The 18,979-nt window shown below is 30.7% G+C and overlaps 2 protein-coding genes across 2 annotated transcripts in view; both read right to left on the bottom strand.

Annotated features, from left to right (window-relative positions):
* Positions 1–6,830, bottom strand: part of LOC108755248 (odorant receptor 45b-like) — a 7,289-nt gene extending 459 nt beyond the window's left edge. Inside the window, exons 1-8 of the mRNA XM_018498150.1 lie at positions 6,752–6,830; positions 6,090–6,570; positions 5,608–5,707; positions 5,291–5,410; positions 5,066–5,221; positions 4,368–4,419; positions 2,282–2,551; positions 681–942 (exon numbers count right to left, since the gene is read on the bottom strand). Of these exons, the coding sequence (XP_018353652.1) occupies positions 681–942; positions 2,282–2,551; positions 4,368–4,419; positions 5,066–5,221; positions 5,291–5,410; positions 5,608–5,707; positions 6,090–6,570; positions 6,752–6,830 (1,520 nt within the window). The remainder of the gene's footprint in view (positions 1–680; positions 943–2,281; positions 2,552–4,367; positions 4,420–5,065; positions 5,222–5,290; positions 5,411–5,607; positions 5,708–6,089; positions 6,571–6,751) is intronic.
* Positions 6,831–9,617: 2,787 nt separating this feature from the next.
* LOC108755474 overlaps positions 9,618–18,979 on the bottom strand; it is a 10,849-nt gene continuing 1,487 nt past the window's right edge. Inside the window, exons 2-4 of the mRNA XM_018498497.1 lie at positions 15,409–16,490; positions 13,157–14,854; positions 9,618–10,068 (exon numbers count right to left, since the gene is read on the bottom strand). Coding sequence (XP_018353999.1) covers positions 9,945–10,068; positions 13,157–14,854; positions 15,409–16,490 — 2,904 coding nt within the window. The 3' untranslated portion in view covers positions 9,618–9,944. The remainder of the gene's footprint in view (positions 10,069–13,156; positions 14,855–15,408; positions 16,491–18,979) is intronic.

The raw sequence follows: 18,979 nt of genomic DNA, 5'->3' as shown, positions 1-18,979 counted from the left end.
AATTATCAAAACTTCAGTACATGATATTGAAAAATATATATATTTTAATAGTTATTTAACATTTTTACATTGAATAAATATTTAAAAATATTTTTTTAATATTGTATGCTCATTCAAATATTATTTAATATATCATGAAATTATATACTTTATTTCAGTTTGTATTTAAATCCCCCTTATAGATCTCTAATTTTCTTCCGCCGCTCACAAAGCATGACATTTTAAAACGATTCTAATAAGAATAAGTAGACAAATATTTTTATACATCCATGGAAAGAATTTTCTGATGTTTGATTTGCTCTAAAAGTTTAGCTGAACACGAATATAAAAACAACTTTGTTAGATCATCAAAATGATTACGTAGGAATCTCAAACATAATAAGCAACGCTGTATAAAGTTTTGATGTTCTTGCAACCCGTTTCGACGTTCTACATAATTATTTTGATGGTCTAACAAAATTATTTTTAAATCTATATATAGCTAAATTCTTAGATATATCAATAAAAGTTATTTCTGTGTTTAATTATATATGATTCATCTTATACATAATAAAGATTCGCTCGAATTCATTTAAAGTAACAAAAATAATTTGCTTCTTAATTGTAGAGGAGAGAGAGAGAATGTGTGTGTGTACAAATACTTCATACTAGTGATGTACTAGAATACTTTTCTAACATACCTGATGAGATGTTCATGTCGTACTACAATTGCAGCTAAATCTTTTTTAAATCTTTCTTTTCTTGAAGAAGATATAGAATTATTAGCTAATTCGTTCACCATATTGTTCATTGTTAATCTCAGATTTATGAGTTGCGAGCATATATGCAGCACAAGTACCGAGACAAAACTATCAATCATGTAGTTAGCGAAGACTGAATATGCACCGCCGAAAAGTTGAATAATGTAGGTGATTTCGTAGTTTGGACTCTTTTGAATGATTTCTAATTGATAGACAAGATTCCGTCGAGGCTGGTGTATATTTTTAAAAAGCCTCAACAAATGAAAAGAAAGTGAAAATGTCGTCAAGCCCACTGCGGACATACAACATCTAAAGGATAAGCTTCTGCCACGTCTCGCGATTTTCAACATGGTATTTCGTTCCCAGTTAGTTGTTGAAGTCATCCAATCAGTCATAATTGACACTATCAGCGGCTGGAGTGCTTTTAAAATGAATATCAATATGAATATAAATTATTAAAACAAGTAAGACTAGACAGCGCCATGTTCAAAATCGAAGCATAAGACATTTTAAACACACCGTTAAAAGTAATCTTTTAGAACGACTTCGACTAAATTCTCGAATTAACTTAATTGCCAGTTATACAGCTTGTCCCGCAGATTTGGTAAATCTCTAATATACAATTTATATATTCTTAATCTTTTTTCGATATACTCGTATTAGGCATAATTATATTAATTAACTTAATAGTTTTATTTGTACTTAATAGTGTTGATTAATTCTTTCTGATCGACTGTTTTGAGAAATGGAAGATATAATATTTAGTTATTTTTTAAGGTTTTGGGAATGAATGAATATAAAAATGAGATTGAAAAATTAGCGAATCAAAATGTCGGATCTAAAGTAAAATATATTAAATAAAATTATTTCTTGTGTGGTTCTGTAAAGGAATCAATTTAAAAGACAAATACGATCAGACATTAAATACTATATAAAAATATAAGAAGGTAATAATTTTTATGTAAATACTTTATTAATTAATTATTATAATTTGTTATAATTAATTTTTTTAAATAAAATTATTCATTTTCAATAAAAAAGTATATATTGATAGAAGTTATATAAAAATATTTAAAGGTTTTTTTATTTTTTTTGCGCCTATAAATATTAAGCAACAGAATTTTTATCAATATTAATTATATTTTTTATTATTGAAATTTAAATGGCATAAAAGTTATCCTTATTTGTATATCAATAATATATAGTTAACAATTTCTTTCAAAACAAATCATATTTAAACTAAATAGCTTAAATATACATCTAAATTTTTAAATATTATGTACTATTAACCTGAAAAGATAAATTTATCGATCGAAATCGCTCTTACACATTAAATAGGAAATAGTCCTATGACCTAATTTTAGACATGTATGCTGTCTGAGTTTCTACAATACATAGAACATTGTCTGCACTTTTTGTATTTATTGTTATTAATAAATAAGTAAATTTAAAAATAAGAAGGATTCAACTTTGACACTTTATATAAAAAACGGAAAAATTAATCTATCCGACAGTTATATTGTCGCGTAAAGTGGACTTACTCTTGCCATGATACCAGGTAACGAGCAGTTTGCATATTGCCATCAAGCTAAAATTCGCGGAAACAAAATTTTCCACCATTCGCGTTAAATTACCCCAAGCACGAATCACATTCATCATTTGCGGCGCGGATACGTACAGACTTATATTACATATGATGATAATGAATCGTATATTTGGCCAACGAAAGTCACTTAAAGACATATGTGGATCGGGCCATATGCCAAATACCCATAGCCACTGGCGAGTCAGGGTAAACATATAATTCAAATCTGTAAAATAAAATATTTGGAAAAACATCATTACTTAATTTAGAATATATATTAATTTGTCACTTTACTTTCGATTTTGTTTCTCATTTATTAGAAGTAATCATCTCATTGCAATTAGTGGTGAATGTAGTACTTATTTTTTTTAGTTACTTATTTTTTTATTTTTAATTGTATTGTAACACTTATGAAGAAATTCACTTCATTTATATTATTTCTTATATAATTTGTTATTATAGATTACACTAAACAAAATTTAATATTTGATTCAGAGATCAGACTATGGTATTTTTATATGTATTTTAATGTTCTGAAACCGAATCCGATGTCAAAATTGTTCTATCACGTCACATTCTTTTTTTGAGGGAAAGTTCAATTTTCCAATATTTGTAAAGCTATTTATGGTCTGATTTTTCATATGCGAGCTAAGGTAAAAGAGGAAAAAAAAAGTTCAACAATAATGTGCAAGCTGATAGATTAAAAGTACTGAAAAATCAAGCTATTTTTTTATCAATATAAAAAAAATATCATTTGATGGAGCAATTTAGACATCGGATCCGGTGTTAAAACGTTAAAGTACATATACATATAAGAATTCCGTGGTCTAGTATCTGAATTAAATAAATTTTGTTGCTTCTATGTTATTATAGAACAAAGCTAACACTTCTCTAAACTCGTGTACAATGCGTAAAATAAAAATTAAAGTGATAAATAATGAATAAACTGAGTAAACAATATTTTACTAAAATAAAGCTAAAAATATTTTTTGATTAAAATGCTTCTTTTCAATATTACACTATTTTTACACGGTTATATTGTCTAAGTTTCACATCTCTCTTCGCGATATCTTCTTGCAAAATTTTATCGTTATTTAAAGTTGCTGTAATTATACTTCGATTCTGAAGTTGTCAATACTTTGGAAAATTTCTTTTTAGTATAAACTTTCTCTTTCTCTCTCTCTCTCTCTCTCTCTCTCTCTCTGGACATAAAAGACGATTTGTGCACAACTGACGTTTATTTCACGTAACTTGATTTCATCCAACTTTACAATATAAAAACACTGTATATCTGCAGGAAAACTTCTTATTAAAAACGAAACGTTTTTTGCTAGTATGCAAAGCTTTATTTCCATTCTCACAAACTTTCGTGAACCACCAAAGTTTTAACCCTCTATAAGAGATCTATAGACTCCTTGTAAAAAACTATGCTTTTTGCTATTTTTTCGTAACAAACTATTAAAGCCATTCCTTTCTTTGGTTTAATAAACAATCCTTGATTTTGAAAATGTAATATCATTATATGTTTATGTAATTATATTTTTAATAGAACTTGCAGTGCACACATTGTTACTATTTTGTTTCGAGATATGTTCTACCTTTGTTGGCGTTCATTGATGTTCACAGCGCAAAAATAATCGGTTGACTGAATCGCTCTCTGCGATTGTACCAAACCGCCTTGATTTTCAGTATACCGCGCTTGCTCAGTATATACAGGTTTTCAACGGTTATTATCTGTATGAATACTTCTATAAACTCTTTTGTAGAACAATCGATAGTAATACGAGTAACATATAATTATCATATTTTTCATTACTAAATTGAAGATTACGGGTATTGCTTTTTTTTGGTATAGAATTAATTATTTTATAACGATGGAAGGTAATAAATAAATAATTTATTTTGTTGCCAAAAACATATATATTTGTCCAGCAAAAATTATATTACAAGTATCTAATATGTATAAATCTGTTAACATAGTATGTAGAAAATAAATAATAATAAAGTACGCGCATTTAATTTATTTAAACATTATACTTTCTAATCCATCATTGTTAGCAATACAGATAAGTATCCCATTGACGTTTTCACCGTCTATGTAAAATAAAAATATAATATAAATTTTTTATGGATGATTATAATTATATTATTCTTATACAGAATATTAATACATTATATAATACATAAAAGAAAAAGTACAATATTCATGGAGAGAGTGACAAAACATCTTATATTAGGCTTTTTAATTCTCCCTTATGTTGGAAACATAAAATTTTTATTTTTTATCTGCAATCTGAGTTTTTAAATTTTAGTGCAGATTTTTATATTGTTCCGGTTTGTATAAAGATATGAAAAAAAAGTTTTTTATACTTTTGAAAGTTTTAACAATAAATTTTTATCATCAGAAGTGAAGATCCAATTGTATTTTATTTATCTTTTATAGATTTAAATTTATTTATCAGAATTTGCAATAAAAAATTGACTAACCAGCTAAACTATGTTTTCAAAATTGCAAATTACCGGCAAAGTATTAAAAAATCTTCAGGACTTATTTAATTAATATGCTCGAAAGAGAACATTTTTAATTTAAAAATAAAATATAATTTATTTTGTGAAACCGCGAAAAATAAAAGTTTTATTGAAAATCGATGTTTATGATTGTATTTTGTTGCTCTTTCTATGGGTAAAAAATGGGATTTTTTGTTGTGAAATAATATATGTTTCTTTTTAAATGTCTTACTGTTCCGAACATTTCTAATGAAAAAGTTCCAAATTTTCCAGCTGTCAGTTTAAGCGGAATTGTAGATCGATATATCATAAACAATAAATTCTTTGCATCTCTTGGTGGTATATCATACCATTTGCATTCATACACGCCATTCGCCATATTTGTGCTCTGAAAATTACATCTATTTTGTTTCGCTTAGGAAAATCATCTTTGATACATAAATAATAATTATTTTACCTCCGTTGAAAGTTTTTCGGCTGAATAACAGTAAAAATACAAATGCGTCAATACAAGAGAGAAGTAAAACGATAGGAAGGTTATTTTGATAATAGGTATACCCAAATGGCTTGTTATTATCTGAAAATAATATATACATTTTTCTCGGTCTAATGATTATTTATAAATCCGTATTGTCAAATTTTTATCTTATATATTTCCATTTTAGCAAAATAGATAATTTAGCATTTTTACTATATATATATACGAATATACTTGTATATTCAATTTTTATTTTGCATAAATTTTGTGAGAAAAGGGTAAATTATCTTTCTTACCGTGAAAACTTGAAAACTTTCAAAACACAGCTGAAAAGTAGCGGCTAGCATGTGCACAAATAACACTGCGCTATAACATTTATCGACTGTGTTTGCGTTCCTTGAATTCATACATTTTATATTAATACAATTTATTATAATTGTTTTGATATACAAAATTTTAATTTATTAAAGATTAAAAAATATTTAATACAAAACCACAGTTTTTAAAATGAAGTGGTATTTTACATTTATTATAGTCCTCATTTAAATCTAATAATCTTAAAATATTAAAATGTGTTTAAAATTTTAAACTATTGTATATTTTGTATGTTTTTTAAAAAATGTCTTAATCTAAGAATAGTTTTTATATGTAAGGACATTGTATTATAAATATGAAAGAATGAATTCTATTTTATTCTATTTTAAAATATTTTATAAATAAATGATTTTAAATACTGAATTTTAACTGTTAAATAATTATTTGAAATTTTTCAGCATACCTGATAAGATGTTCGTGACGTATAGTAATCGCAATTAGGCCTTTCTTAAATCTCGAGGAAGATATAGATCCTTTGGCTAGCTCGTCGACCAGATTGTTAAGTGCCATTCGTAGATTTATCAACTGTGCGCATATGTGTAGCACAAGTATCGAGATAAAAGTATCGATGGTACAGTTGATCATAGCCGAGTACATGCCGCCAGAAAGTTGAGTAAAAAAAGTGATTTCGTAATTCGGAGTATTTTGAGTATTGTAAGGATAGGAAAATCGATACACAAGATTCCTTTGAGGTTGATGCACACTTCGATAGAATTTCAGGAGGTTGAGACATATGTAAAACGTGACTGTACCCGTCATGGTTACAAAACATCTAACAGATAAGGTTCTGCCACGTTTCGCTATATTTAACATTGTATTTCGTTCCCAGTTGTTTGTCGAAGTCATCCAATCGGTCATGATCGATATCATCAGCGTTCGAAGTGCTTTCGAATTAAACACGATATATCAATAAATATGCTATGAAAATGATTAAAAAATGGCACGTCGGGAAAGTCTTATACGAATAAAACAATTATAATATTGATTTTAGAGTTATAAATAACGAATCTCCACATTTTTAAATAAAAATATCGATAACAACTTACTTTCGAAATGATAACTTACTTTCACCGTGATACCAAGTACCGACTAACTTGCACAGTGCCATTAAACTGAAATTTGCGGAGGCGACGTATTCCACCATACGAGCCACGTTACCCCAAGCAAGTATCATGTTCGTTAGTTGCGGCATGATCACGTAAAAACTCAGGATGCACGCAACAATCATGAATCTTATGTTTAGCCGTTTGGCATCACTCACAAATGGATCGGGCCATACGCCTAATATCCGTAAACATTGACGACTCATCGCAAAGGCGTAATTTATATCTAATCAAATCAAATTTCGTCAAATCAAAGGAATATTTCTATTTATAATTAATTTAGAAGAAACATTATTATTTGTGTATTTTTTAAATTTTGTTTTTCTGACTTGCTAATAAGTATTACTATATTTCACGAACGTACGAAAAGAAGTTTTACTGAAGTGTCTAAAAATGTAATTAGATCTGAAAATAATTTCTCATTGGATCATTAAAATAATTATATACGTAGAATTAAGCTTTGATGACAATGCTACAAAAGATTTAACATTCTAGCAATTTAATTTGAACGATTGATGGTCTAAATAAAAATAAAATTATTTTCAATATTTAGCTAAATTTTTAAGTATTTCTAAACAAAACCATTCTTTTCGTTACATTTTTAAATTATAGATATCACAGTTATAATTTACTTTAGATGTATTATTTTTTATAATTTGATTTTGAATATTGAGAGTTTTTTTTTAATTCTAATATTTTTTTAGATCTCCTCAGAGAAAATATTAATAATGAGAGGTGAATAATGGATGATGTAAAAAATATTATTTATAATTTTTTTAAAAAGCTAAAATTTTACAGTGTTTTTTTAGTAATTTATAACTCTCTTTAAAAAAAAATCTTCTATAAGATGATCAATTCTGACGAAAAATTTTTATTTTAATTGTATTGTGTTTTTCTAAGAATTAAAGTTTCCGAACCCTTTGTCTATAACGAAGGGAAATCAGAAATAAATCGTACACACATCACCAGAATTAACCCCGTTCAATTTATACATCGTTCAACTTTACCACTCAAAAACACTTTGGGACAATCTATATGTCGAGAAAGCAAGCATTTGCTGGCATAGAAAGTTTTATACCTGGTTCTCGTAAACTTTCGTGGAACATAAAGTTCCGAACTTCTATGACAGATGTATAGTCGCCTTGAAAAAAATTATGATTCTCACGGATTTTTGCGGCAAATTGTTAAAAGCGAATTTTTCTCCTTTTTTTTATTTATAAGTGACCATTAGTTATGTAACTGTTATTATATGTTTATTAAGCATCCTTTATTAAAAAATCATTTCATATAGCCGACATATTAAGTAACAAATAGGATATATAATCACTTCAAGAGTAGGAATATCTTTGCAATATTAAGAAAATAGAAATAAATTGTAACAATGATTAATATTAAAATTGACTAGAATTAGAAAAATATTAAAAATAACTAAGTATTATTATCAGAGTGTGAATAGTAATATTTCACATGAAGCAAGTTATTTAATAATATAAGATTCCATTAATTTGTTACTTTACAAATAATAGTAATTTAATTATAATTAATCTTTTTAAAAATTGTACAGAATTTATACCGGAATAAAAATTTCTATCAACACACGTATGATGGAAAATATAATTTTTATATTATGTTGTATTACATAACTTTCACACGACACGCCTATATTTTTAATAAAATATCGCGGTGCATACTTTTGCTATTTTTTCGAGATATATTCTACCTTCATTGACGTTCATTGCAGTTCACGGAGCGAAAATTATCGTTTAACTGATTCGTTCTTTGTGATTATACCAAACCGCTGTGTGTGTGTGTGTGTGTGTGTGTGTGTGTGTGTGTATGATTTTGCGCTTGCTCAGTACACAGAGGATTAAACCGCTACCATCTGTGAGTACTTCTATAAACCCTTTCGGATAACAATCAATAGTAAGATGAGTAGTACGTAATCACCATGCGCTGAATCATATATCGTGAATGCAGCACTTTCTTTTCGACTATAAGCAAGTTATTTACCCGATATTATCCGCTTGTCAACATCGATTAATTGCTTAATTTTTAGCAGTTGTTCAAAATCTGCAAACAGATGTCACTGAAGTATATATATAAAGAATAAATAAAAAACTCAAACACATGTATCGTAAAAAATATTATTTATTCGTTGACTTATACAAATACAATTTTATACGTAAGAACAGAAATAAATATATTCTTCTAACGATTGGCGATGATTTCTCTCTCTGAATTAAGTAATATATTTTCATGTAACATTGTTTCTGATCTTTCAGCGCGTCGAAATAAATTATATTTTACGCACGATATAATTTATATTCGAACGGAACGCAGAAATCAGAAATGAGACGAGAAGAAGCGACGGAATTCACCAAAGGACGATTAGGTAATATGGTGAACATTCGGAAATTGCAGAAGACGCAACTTACTCACCGCCGAACTTACATTCTCTCCCTTAAATTCTATACTTAATTATCTAAGCTACAAATATGAGTGCATATTAAATAAAATTGCCTCGCTGGCAAATATGTACACTTTTGGCTCGTCGTTGATTCAATGTGTTTGACAGAAATTTGTTTAATTGCAAAATTATTGCAAATGTAAATTAACATTTTCTTAAAGATCTCGTTAAAGATTTTATGCAACTGATCACGATCATGCGAGTTACCCACTAATAAAAAAAATTTCATACACCACGCGAATTTAATACACCCGGCAAGTCTTGGAAAGGATGCATTAATTCTTTACTTATTGTTGGCATTTTTATATATCAACATGTTTGAACAACTAATCAGATTAAAAAAAGTTTTATACTCATTTTTTTGTTGTGAGAGCTATTATATAGCTAAAGAATTCGCGTGTTGTTACTAATTATTTATAATAATATATACAAGATTTTCTGTAACAGCTGTATATTTGGTGTGAAAATATTTCCCGTTGTTAATTGAAATAATTGTTTCCTAACGAAAATGTCGAGATAATTTCTAAGCTGTGTCCGAGAAAAGAAAAAAGATTTAACCAGCTGGATTTCCATGTATTTGCAACGAAACGCTAAAAGAAAAATATTTTTTCAAACAGGACTTAACTAGAGTGAGTTGAAAATGCCAACTGGTAGAAGAAGAGTCGCAATTTAAGAACTACAAGCGTGTCTAAAAGAAGATGTTGCCGGGTCTCGCCTGTGGGCACAGGAAGCTGGAACAATCGTGTCTCCTGACAGCGTCCATGACCTCCTCAAAGTGACTGGACACCTGTGCGGCTGCTCCAGGTTGAATTCTGTAAGTACACGCGCAAATGTCGATTAGTGTAGGATAACAAACTATTAGAAAGTTGGAGACATACTTCGACAAATGACCGACACCGTACGCAGTTAATTACTAATTAGGTGTGCACTAGATTGCGGATTTTTAATCTTCCCATGTTTTCCATTAACGATCGCTCGCTCCAATTAACTCGCTTTCTTTAGGACGCACCGAGATATACAAACTGATTTAAAAGTTATTCTACTTGTTAATTAAATAATTAATTAAAGACTAATTAAATATATTAATTATTAGATATACATCACAATTATATTACCAGAATAATATATAAATATAAATGCGATTTATTATTAATTAAAACATTATGTTTTAATTTTAAGCAAAAAAGAGCGGAATGTTTTTTGGGGAAAAATAAAATCCCGTATTAACTATCTTTAATTTAACATCTATCTGATTATCTGTGACTAATCGAATATATATATATATGGGAGAAAAACTGTTTTAGAATAGTTTTAAAATCTTAAAAGCATATATGTACATGTGAGCAGAAAACTGACAAAGAAAATTTATATTGTCTTTCTTTTATTGGACGTTGAAATTCTTGCTATTTTTAGAAATGCGGTTTGTCCCGTAAATTCCCGTCACGTATGTGAGAACTGCTTGCTCGGGGATAGTATGCATTACAACATAGTACATGATATAATTCCGCTCTCTCATCGGTATATGGATGCACGCGTCCGCAATGAATTGAATTGTATAATGGTATATGTTTCATATGTCGGTACAGAAAATCCCATATTTGTCATTAACAATCCATTCGTGGATAAGACGTAATATCGTCGGAATTACTCGCGAGAACTTGAACTCTCTCTCATTCCGCTTTCTTAATTTATCTCAAGCGATCAATCTTTCTCAACAAAATTTTCTAATCATTTCGAAGTTCCTCGAATTTTACGAATTATTTCTAATTTTCAAAAATAAGAGACAAATGAAACAGTCTCGACTATATTAGAATGATAAAAGTAGAAAAGCGTGTAAAAAGCATTTGTATTTGTTACAAATTAATTAATATATAATTATATATTAATTATATTAATTTATACATTAATTATTTAATACGTAATTATATATCAATAATAACGAATAAATACTTCCAATACGCAATGATGAATTTTACCAAGATGACTCATTTGAAATAACACATTTCACTTAATTACTGTGATGCTGATGAAATCACATCAAAAAGCGATCCGATGGGGATTAATCGTGATTAAAAACTGGAAAGAGAAGCGAACGCGAGTAAGTTATCGCATTGAATGCACGAGAGTTTTCTCTTTGTCTCGTTCTTTCTTTTATTTTCGATAACATGTTCAAGTCTTTCTCTTTCTGTCGACTTTTCTTTCTTTTTTTCTATCGCACATGACCAACGCGATAGCGGACAGGGCACATCGTGCGCATACAGTGAAACTGTGCTAAGAGGTAAAAGTCGAATCAGTCAGTAGGACGTCGTCGGCGAAAGCTGGAAGAAAGTTATCCATTGCTCGGACTATAAGTTCTGTCCGCTGTTATCGGCGTCTCGTTGACGTTTCGAGTGCTTGATAGTTTAGGCCAATTAAATTGACTTGTATAATTTCATGAAAAAAACGGCGAGAATCGATGCGATCGTTCATTATATTTTGAATTACGACTACCAACAAATATGATTTGTTATATAATAAAATAAGCATGACGAAATATACGCGTAGTTACATTACTTTATAAATATTACACTGAAAAAAATCTCATCGAAAATGGACGAACTAAAAAATCCAGATTATATTAATTAAAGTTCTGGTCAATTTAATTTAGAATTTGAGTAGATTTTACCAGAAAACTCTGATTCGTCCATTTTTAATCAAAAGTTCAATTAATCCAACCAAACATTTTTTTATTATAATTACAAAGAACTATTACTTACAGTTATAATATCTCTTTTATAAGAAATTATACTGTGTAATATTGTAATCAGTTATTATTATAAGATAATTTGGAACAACTTGTTATAAGTACTACTTCAAAAATAAAAATTATTAATAAAATTATTAAAAAGAAAGAAGAAATGAAAATTAAGAAATAAAATATTTAAATGCGTAATGCGTTTCAATAACAATATTAAAATCTATATCAAAAAGTTTAAATAAACTAAATCAAATAAATCAAAAAACAAACTAACAGGATAAGATAATATTAAGTCGAAGAGAAAGTAATTCGGGATTTTTGTCAAAAATTTTTATTCAAATAAAATACTCAAAAGATTATTTTCAAATTATAATTACCATTTAAACGTACTATTTTCTACGATTTTTCTGATAAAAGTTGGATTCTGCGGCGATAAAAAGCCAAATCTATAGCAGCAAAGAGGTTATTGACCTATTATGAAGATCATTTTGCAGCATAACAATTCTATTCTACTTCATGCATAATAGAAACCTTAATGAACTTGCAATAGGAAGTTTTCTCGCATGCAGTTTACTCAACATTGAAATTATCACCTATTTTATTCAACATGGTTCAAGCTGAGAATATTTTCGAAACGCAGTTAAAATGAACAATTGGGTCGATAATTTTCAGCCAAAGAGCCGGTTTTTCATCACAGTGAAATTCAATTTTTGCTAGAATGATAGAAAATAGTATTCAAACGGCAATTACTTTAATTAAAGATGATCTTTTAAGTTGATTATTTTAATTGATCATTTTAATTATTAATTAATTATTTTAATTGATAATCTTTTAAACTTTTTAAACTTTTTAAACTTTTAAATTTTTTAAATTATTTTAACGTTAATATCTCATTTTAACAAACATTAAAAAACCAAGATTACTTTTCCCTGATTAAATAATAACTGTAAACAGAAATGTAAAAGTCACAACTGAAATAATTATTTATTCTACCAAATTTTTTTTAATTTTAAATCATCTATTAAATTTTTGTAAATCATATCCATTTAATTATAATAATTACGTTTTAAGTTCGTACAACGATTTTCAAATGTAAAATATTAAATTAAGAGATTTCTGTTTTTTAATAGATTAAAAAAATGTAATAAATTAAAATTACTCACAGTCTTAGTAACGCCGTCATCTTTTTCTCCATAAGCACTGAAGCATCTGAACCTCTTTGGATCATCGTATCGCAAAATATTCTCTTTGCGCAGGGTGTATTCGTCCATTCGCCCTGTATGTGAGCTACTTCTGCCACTTCTGCGTTCTCCAGATTCTGCAACGTGTCCAGAAGCTCCTGATTGTTTTCGACGCTTCGCTTTCGTCTCCTATTTATTATTTCTTTCTCGAGATTACTTTCGAAATCTTGCAATCTGTCCAACATGAAAAATGCACCGTCGGTTCTCAGATTTCTTCCTTGTTGTTCATTATCTTCATTTATTGAAGCTGCATTCCGCGAATTATCATCGAATATCTTTGCAGTGGTTTTCAATATATTCTGATCCGACGTGTCTATTCGAAAATTTTCTGTTGGAATCTTCAAGCTGTCTTCGACAACTAGAATAGCATTTTCACTCGAATGTTTCTTTTTATTCTTTTTTGGAATTAGGAATTCAGTGATATCGATGCGATCTGAGCCAGCAGGCACATCGATTTCCACGATCTCGCTGATGGAATCGGCACCTTTCCTCTGAAAGCGCTTGCTGCGTACCAGATTTTTCATGTCAGTATCCGCCTTGAAGATATCTAGATAATCGAGACTTCTCTTTTTACGTCTATTGGTTTCCACGTAATCGGCTTCATCCACTACCTGTTTACTTTCTCGATTCTCAATTCTCTCGGCATTTCGTTTGTCCTCTTCCAGAATCAAGAAGACTCCGTCACTTTCTGCCGAATCCATATCTTCATTTCTCGCTTTATCGTTCTGAGGAACATTCTGCAGAACGTACAAGGTCTGCGGTGTCGCTTCGTTCAATTTTAAATTCTCATGCTCGATCGTTTTTAAGTACGCTCCAGATTCTAAGGCACGCTTGTGCTCCAGATCGTCTTCGTCTATGTTCGATCGTTTCAGAACGTCGACGTCGAGATATCGACCAACCGCCACGGCGCCTATACCGAGCGCAGCGCCAGATGCGACGAGACCTAGAGCCGGGATTAGAATGCTACTACCTGTCGCTACCGTGTCAATCTTGTTTTGAGCCTCCTTGGTTGAGCCTTTGGATAGACCGAGATTCTGCGAGATTTTATGAGTGGCCTCCACCAAAGGGTCAATCACCGGCCTAGTGAATTGTGAGACCCTCTCGACTCCGGTGGAAAACTGGTTCTTCAAATTTTCGGAGATCTTCACCCAAAGGGACGGTTCGTACGGTCGTTTCAAGCCGTAGAAGTGCTGATTCGGATAATAGTTCTTCGTGGTATAACTGTCTACGATATTCTTATTGTTCAGCACATATTTTTTTTTATGACGTTGCTCGGTAAATGAATGTTGGTTTTCCGGGAAATTGTCCGGTCGGCGTTTCTCATTCTTTAGGATCTTGGCCGGTTGCACGCCCAGCTCTGGATGGGCGTATTGGAGAACCGGCGCGCGAGCGCCGGGCTTTAACGCTACCGGCGCTATAGTCTGACTCTCGGGGGTGTAACGTTGAGAAATCGGATAGTTCGCGATGCCGTCCGGATGTAACATCCTCTTGTGGACGCTCGCGCGGTAATGGTCATTACGTGGTTCATAAACCTCGGCTTTCAAGGCTTCGCTTTTGTAATTTCTTGGATCCCACTCGAAGTATACGTTGTGAGCTTCTTCGTCGTAGTTGCGGCCGTATCTAGCGTAAAGAGAAATCAGAAAATTATAGGAATCGTTCAATACGATTAGTGCCACTAATAAGTACAGTAAAACTCCGTTTATCCGAAGAGTTCCGATAACAAGAGCTAATGTTCAGAAAATTGGAGTTCCAATACACATCAAGCTCTTATTACCCTAACTACAAGTATAGCAGCATACTTAGGATAATAAGAACTCAGCTATGAATTTATATATTTGGAACTGAGCACGAATTTGTTTGTATAAATGGAACGTTATAAGATACATGAAATTCTACTATAACTAATATAAAATAATTAATGTAATATAAAGTACACAAAAAGAAACACACAAGTGACAAAAGAACAACAATTTCTAAACAGAAATATAAGAGACACAACTTTGATCATTTTTTATTCCGAATTTTTTTAATTTTAAATTATTTTTTACTCTTCCTACGTTTCTATGGATACGATAATATTAGTCTTTATTTTAAACGTTCTTAAAATTTCTTTGTCGGCTGAGTATGTCGTACTTAGACCATACTCAGCCAATTTTCTACCAATCTTTTCTTACCTCCGATTAACATCTTTAAAGAACTTTTCGAATTTCTCTTTCTTTTCCGCGTTATCGTCGGAAGGCTCGACAAGAGGTTCTGTGGTAACCGTCAAACTACCCTCCGAAGTTATAAGTTTGTTATTGATAACCCGAGCGTTTCTCCAGGTTTGTATTTTGTCGATAGGCTCATCGGATACTCTCGTACCATGAACTATTGGCGTGCCATCGATGTCTAATGACAAGGGCGATCTCTTTGATGTAGTTTTCACGTTGATCTCCGATCGAACGATTACCTCCGGTGGCACAGCTTTACTATCTCGATTTTTCAACAAGTTGGCACCAATATTCGTCCTCGTAGACACTATATGAGGTATATACATATAATGAAACCCGTCCTCATTCGCAACACTTCGGTCGTTAGGTTTGAAGTTCTTCTGAGTTTGGTCCTGGAAATTCCTAGCAAACAGAATATCGCTGCCGAATGCTTCGCCCAATCTGTCATAGTTTGTTCTTTCCTCAGCGGCAGTATCCAAGTTCGTCTGCAACGGTTTCCAGTTTCGATACTCTTCCTCTTCCTCCTCTTGCTTCAAAACTCTTCCTTCCGCGTCCAACGGCGTCCAATTCCCATAATCGATTACGCCAATAGGCTGACTTCTCTCAGATGCCAGTCTCTTATCGGCTCGATCAATATCTGATTTTTCATCTTTTGGTTCTGAAAATTTGGAGAACGTCGCTCTGATTTGTTCTATTTGAGCTTCCTCAAGTTTTCGCACCTCATCTTTCCTTTTGCCTTCGTTCTTTTCATCGAGCATCGATTCATTCTGCACATTTATTGAGAAATTTCTTTTATTTTCCGCAGTGAAGTTCGATTCTTCTTGAATAGGTTTTGGTGTAAGCTTCGAATCATCGGTGAACGATTTGTCTCGTCGCTTAACGATTAAAGTGGCCACGTTGCCTTCGCTCGTTCGCACTTTCAGCTCTTCCGTCTCGCCCGGAAGACTTCGAGAGACTTTCAACATCGTTCTGGTATAGCCTGGTTTTGGTAACTCGTCATAGCATGTGCCAAGTGTTAAAGCCACGAAGAATAGAAAAATGGTAATCTGAAATAAAATTGAATTGCTTAGCATAAAATTCAGATAATTCTTGAAACATTTCTGTTAAATTATATTTTTTATACTGATATTTACCTCATTTAACACGTAATAATTATTGCGTTGAATTGATTATTCATATAAGGTCAGTAATGCTTAATGTCAATGATTATAACAAGTTTCCTAAACTTCTTTCTTGAATTAATAACAGCCGTATAATATTTAATATAATATTTAATTTGATTGTAATTTAATTCAATTTATTGCAGGTACAAAAAGGTGAAGCGCCAGCAAGACTGCTTTCATGAGCCTGGCTGATAATACAATGTGAATATAATAGAAAATAATAATAATATAATAATAGCACATAATAATATAACAACATAATAATCATTGACAGAAAACAGAATAAGCACGGATTAAACACTCTATGAATAAAATTTAAAAGAAAAGTGTGTTCGAGAAGTATTACTTTAGATCTAAAGTTGCGGAATATTCTTGAATTTATAGTTGACTTCCATTGTTTGATTTTTATCGACACACCAATTTTGTCGTACCGCTTCATCAGAGATACTGTGCACTATAATTCTTGCGTGAGCGTATTCATTTGATGTTGCGTACATGCATAATAGCGACGATCGAAGAACAAACGAAGATGACCGGAATGCGAAATGAGTTTTAAAAAGGTTTTCGAAAGTCGGCCTTATGAATCCCCAGAAATCCGCAGTTTGTCTGCAGGTTTATATTCGCGCGATGCACGAATAAATATACCGGCAAACGTTCAGCTGTGTGATTTTTAAGTCGCACCCCGCGAATTCTCGTCAATGCATCTCGATTTATTTGTAATGGATGAATCGGCCGTGTCGGCAATGCTCCAGCGATTCGGCGACGAGAGAAATTTAATAGCCCGTTGAAATTGTCGACATTCTTTCCCGGCATTAGAAAATAGCAATGTAGTAATCGAGCGACGGGTTACTTTCTATTATCAAATGTGACGATTATCCCTGATTGAAATTACGCGCAGCTGACAATTCTCGCGCGGTTGCGCCGTAAATTTGCTGTTGAGTCATTGCGTGTGAATTATAAAATATTATCTCGACGTACCGAAATTAGGCGATAGAATGCTCGCGACGAAATACAAATATGTATCATTAAGTTGATAACAGAAATATTTTCTTGATGATCGATTGCGCTGCATATTTGCTAATTATTAATGAATTTGTTATTAATATTAATAAACGCTATTAATATTAATAAACTTAGTTTATAATTAGTCTCGTTTCCTTAGATTAGAGAATATCATTATTTGAAGTGTAAGCTTTAGAAATCACTCATCCTGAACGAGAAAACGTCCGGACATCCGGCCGTTAAAGTACGTGCACTTGAAGTTCGATGTGTATTACAACAGAAAAAATACTTTCTAATAGCGTACGCGCAAAAAGCGGATAAAATGAAATAAAATCGTGAAAGGTGGCTCTGGACCGAGTGTGTTCTAACGACAAGTGAAATGGAACGACATGCTTTCCCCATGCACGTTTTGCACGAAACACACGCGTGCGTTAACTCACCTATGGCCGATGCGTATCGCATCATATACATATATATCAGCAGGAAGCATGCGTACGATCCACTTTTTTCATCCCGATGACTTTCGATAGACGACTGTCAACTATTGATATCGATACTCAACGAAGCACTTTTTGCAATCTGAATTAATTTCGATAACGTGTAAACTGTTCATTTATTTGTCCCATATAAATTTTTAATTATACACATTTTTAATTATACAATAATTGAACTTTTGTTTTTAAAATATTCTCGAAAGCGTGATTATAATCAAATCAATTAAATTATAATTTTGAAGATTCGTATCTATATCAAAATACCTTACTTTTAATTATATATATACCATATACCAATATATATATATATATAATTGAACATTTATTTAAAAAATATTTTTGAAAGCGTTAATCTAATTAAATTTATTTATTTATTTTTTTCTTTAAAGCAATTGCATTGTAATTCATAAAGTCCGTATTTACAACTCACTTTCGATAAATTGATGCGCGTCGATAAATGTACGTATTTATTTTGGAATTTTTATAGTATTTAACATAACTATATGTTAAATGCTAGTATTTATTTATGAAAATAATGTGTGAATAAAAACTTTAAAAATTATAATATAATATGATTCGATTAAAATTGCTCTGTCAAAAATATTTCAAAAATAAAAATCCAACTATAGTTTCAAAATTATACATTTAAAATAATTTAAAACTTTGTGCAAATATCTAAGTTGAAAACCTAAGTCCAATCAGTACTTATATTTTGTCGCATCTAGAAGATAATTTTGGCAAAGTTAATAATTAAAATACTAAGAATATTTATTTCTTCAGCTATTGAGGTTATCTCTCCAATTTATTAAGTTAGATTAAATTTCATACTTATATTATATATGAGTTCCTGTTTGTTTTTTTTTTAAATCTAAGACT

The sequence above is a fragment of the Trachymyrmex septentrionalis genome, unplaced genomic scaffold (genome assembly GCF_001594115.1).
Source record: "Trachymyrmex septentrionalis isolate Tsep2-gDNA-1 unplaced genomic scaffold, Tsep1.0 scaffold87, whole genome shotgun sequence".
Taxonomy (NCBI): domain Eukaryota; kingdom Metazoa; phylum Arthropoda; class Insecta; order Hymenoptera; family Formicidae; genus Trachymyrmex; species Trachymyrmex septentrionalis.
The sequence above is the reverse complement of the archived record's forward strand: the minus strand, read 5'-3'. Positions and strand labels throughout refer to the sequence as shown.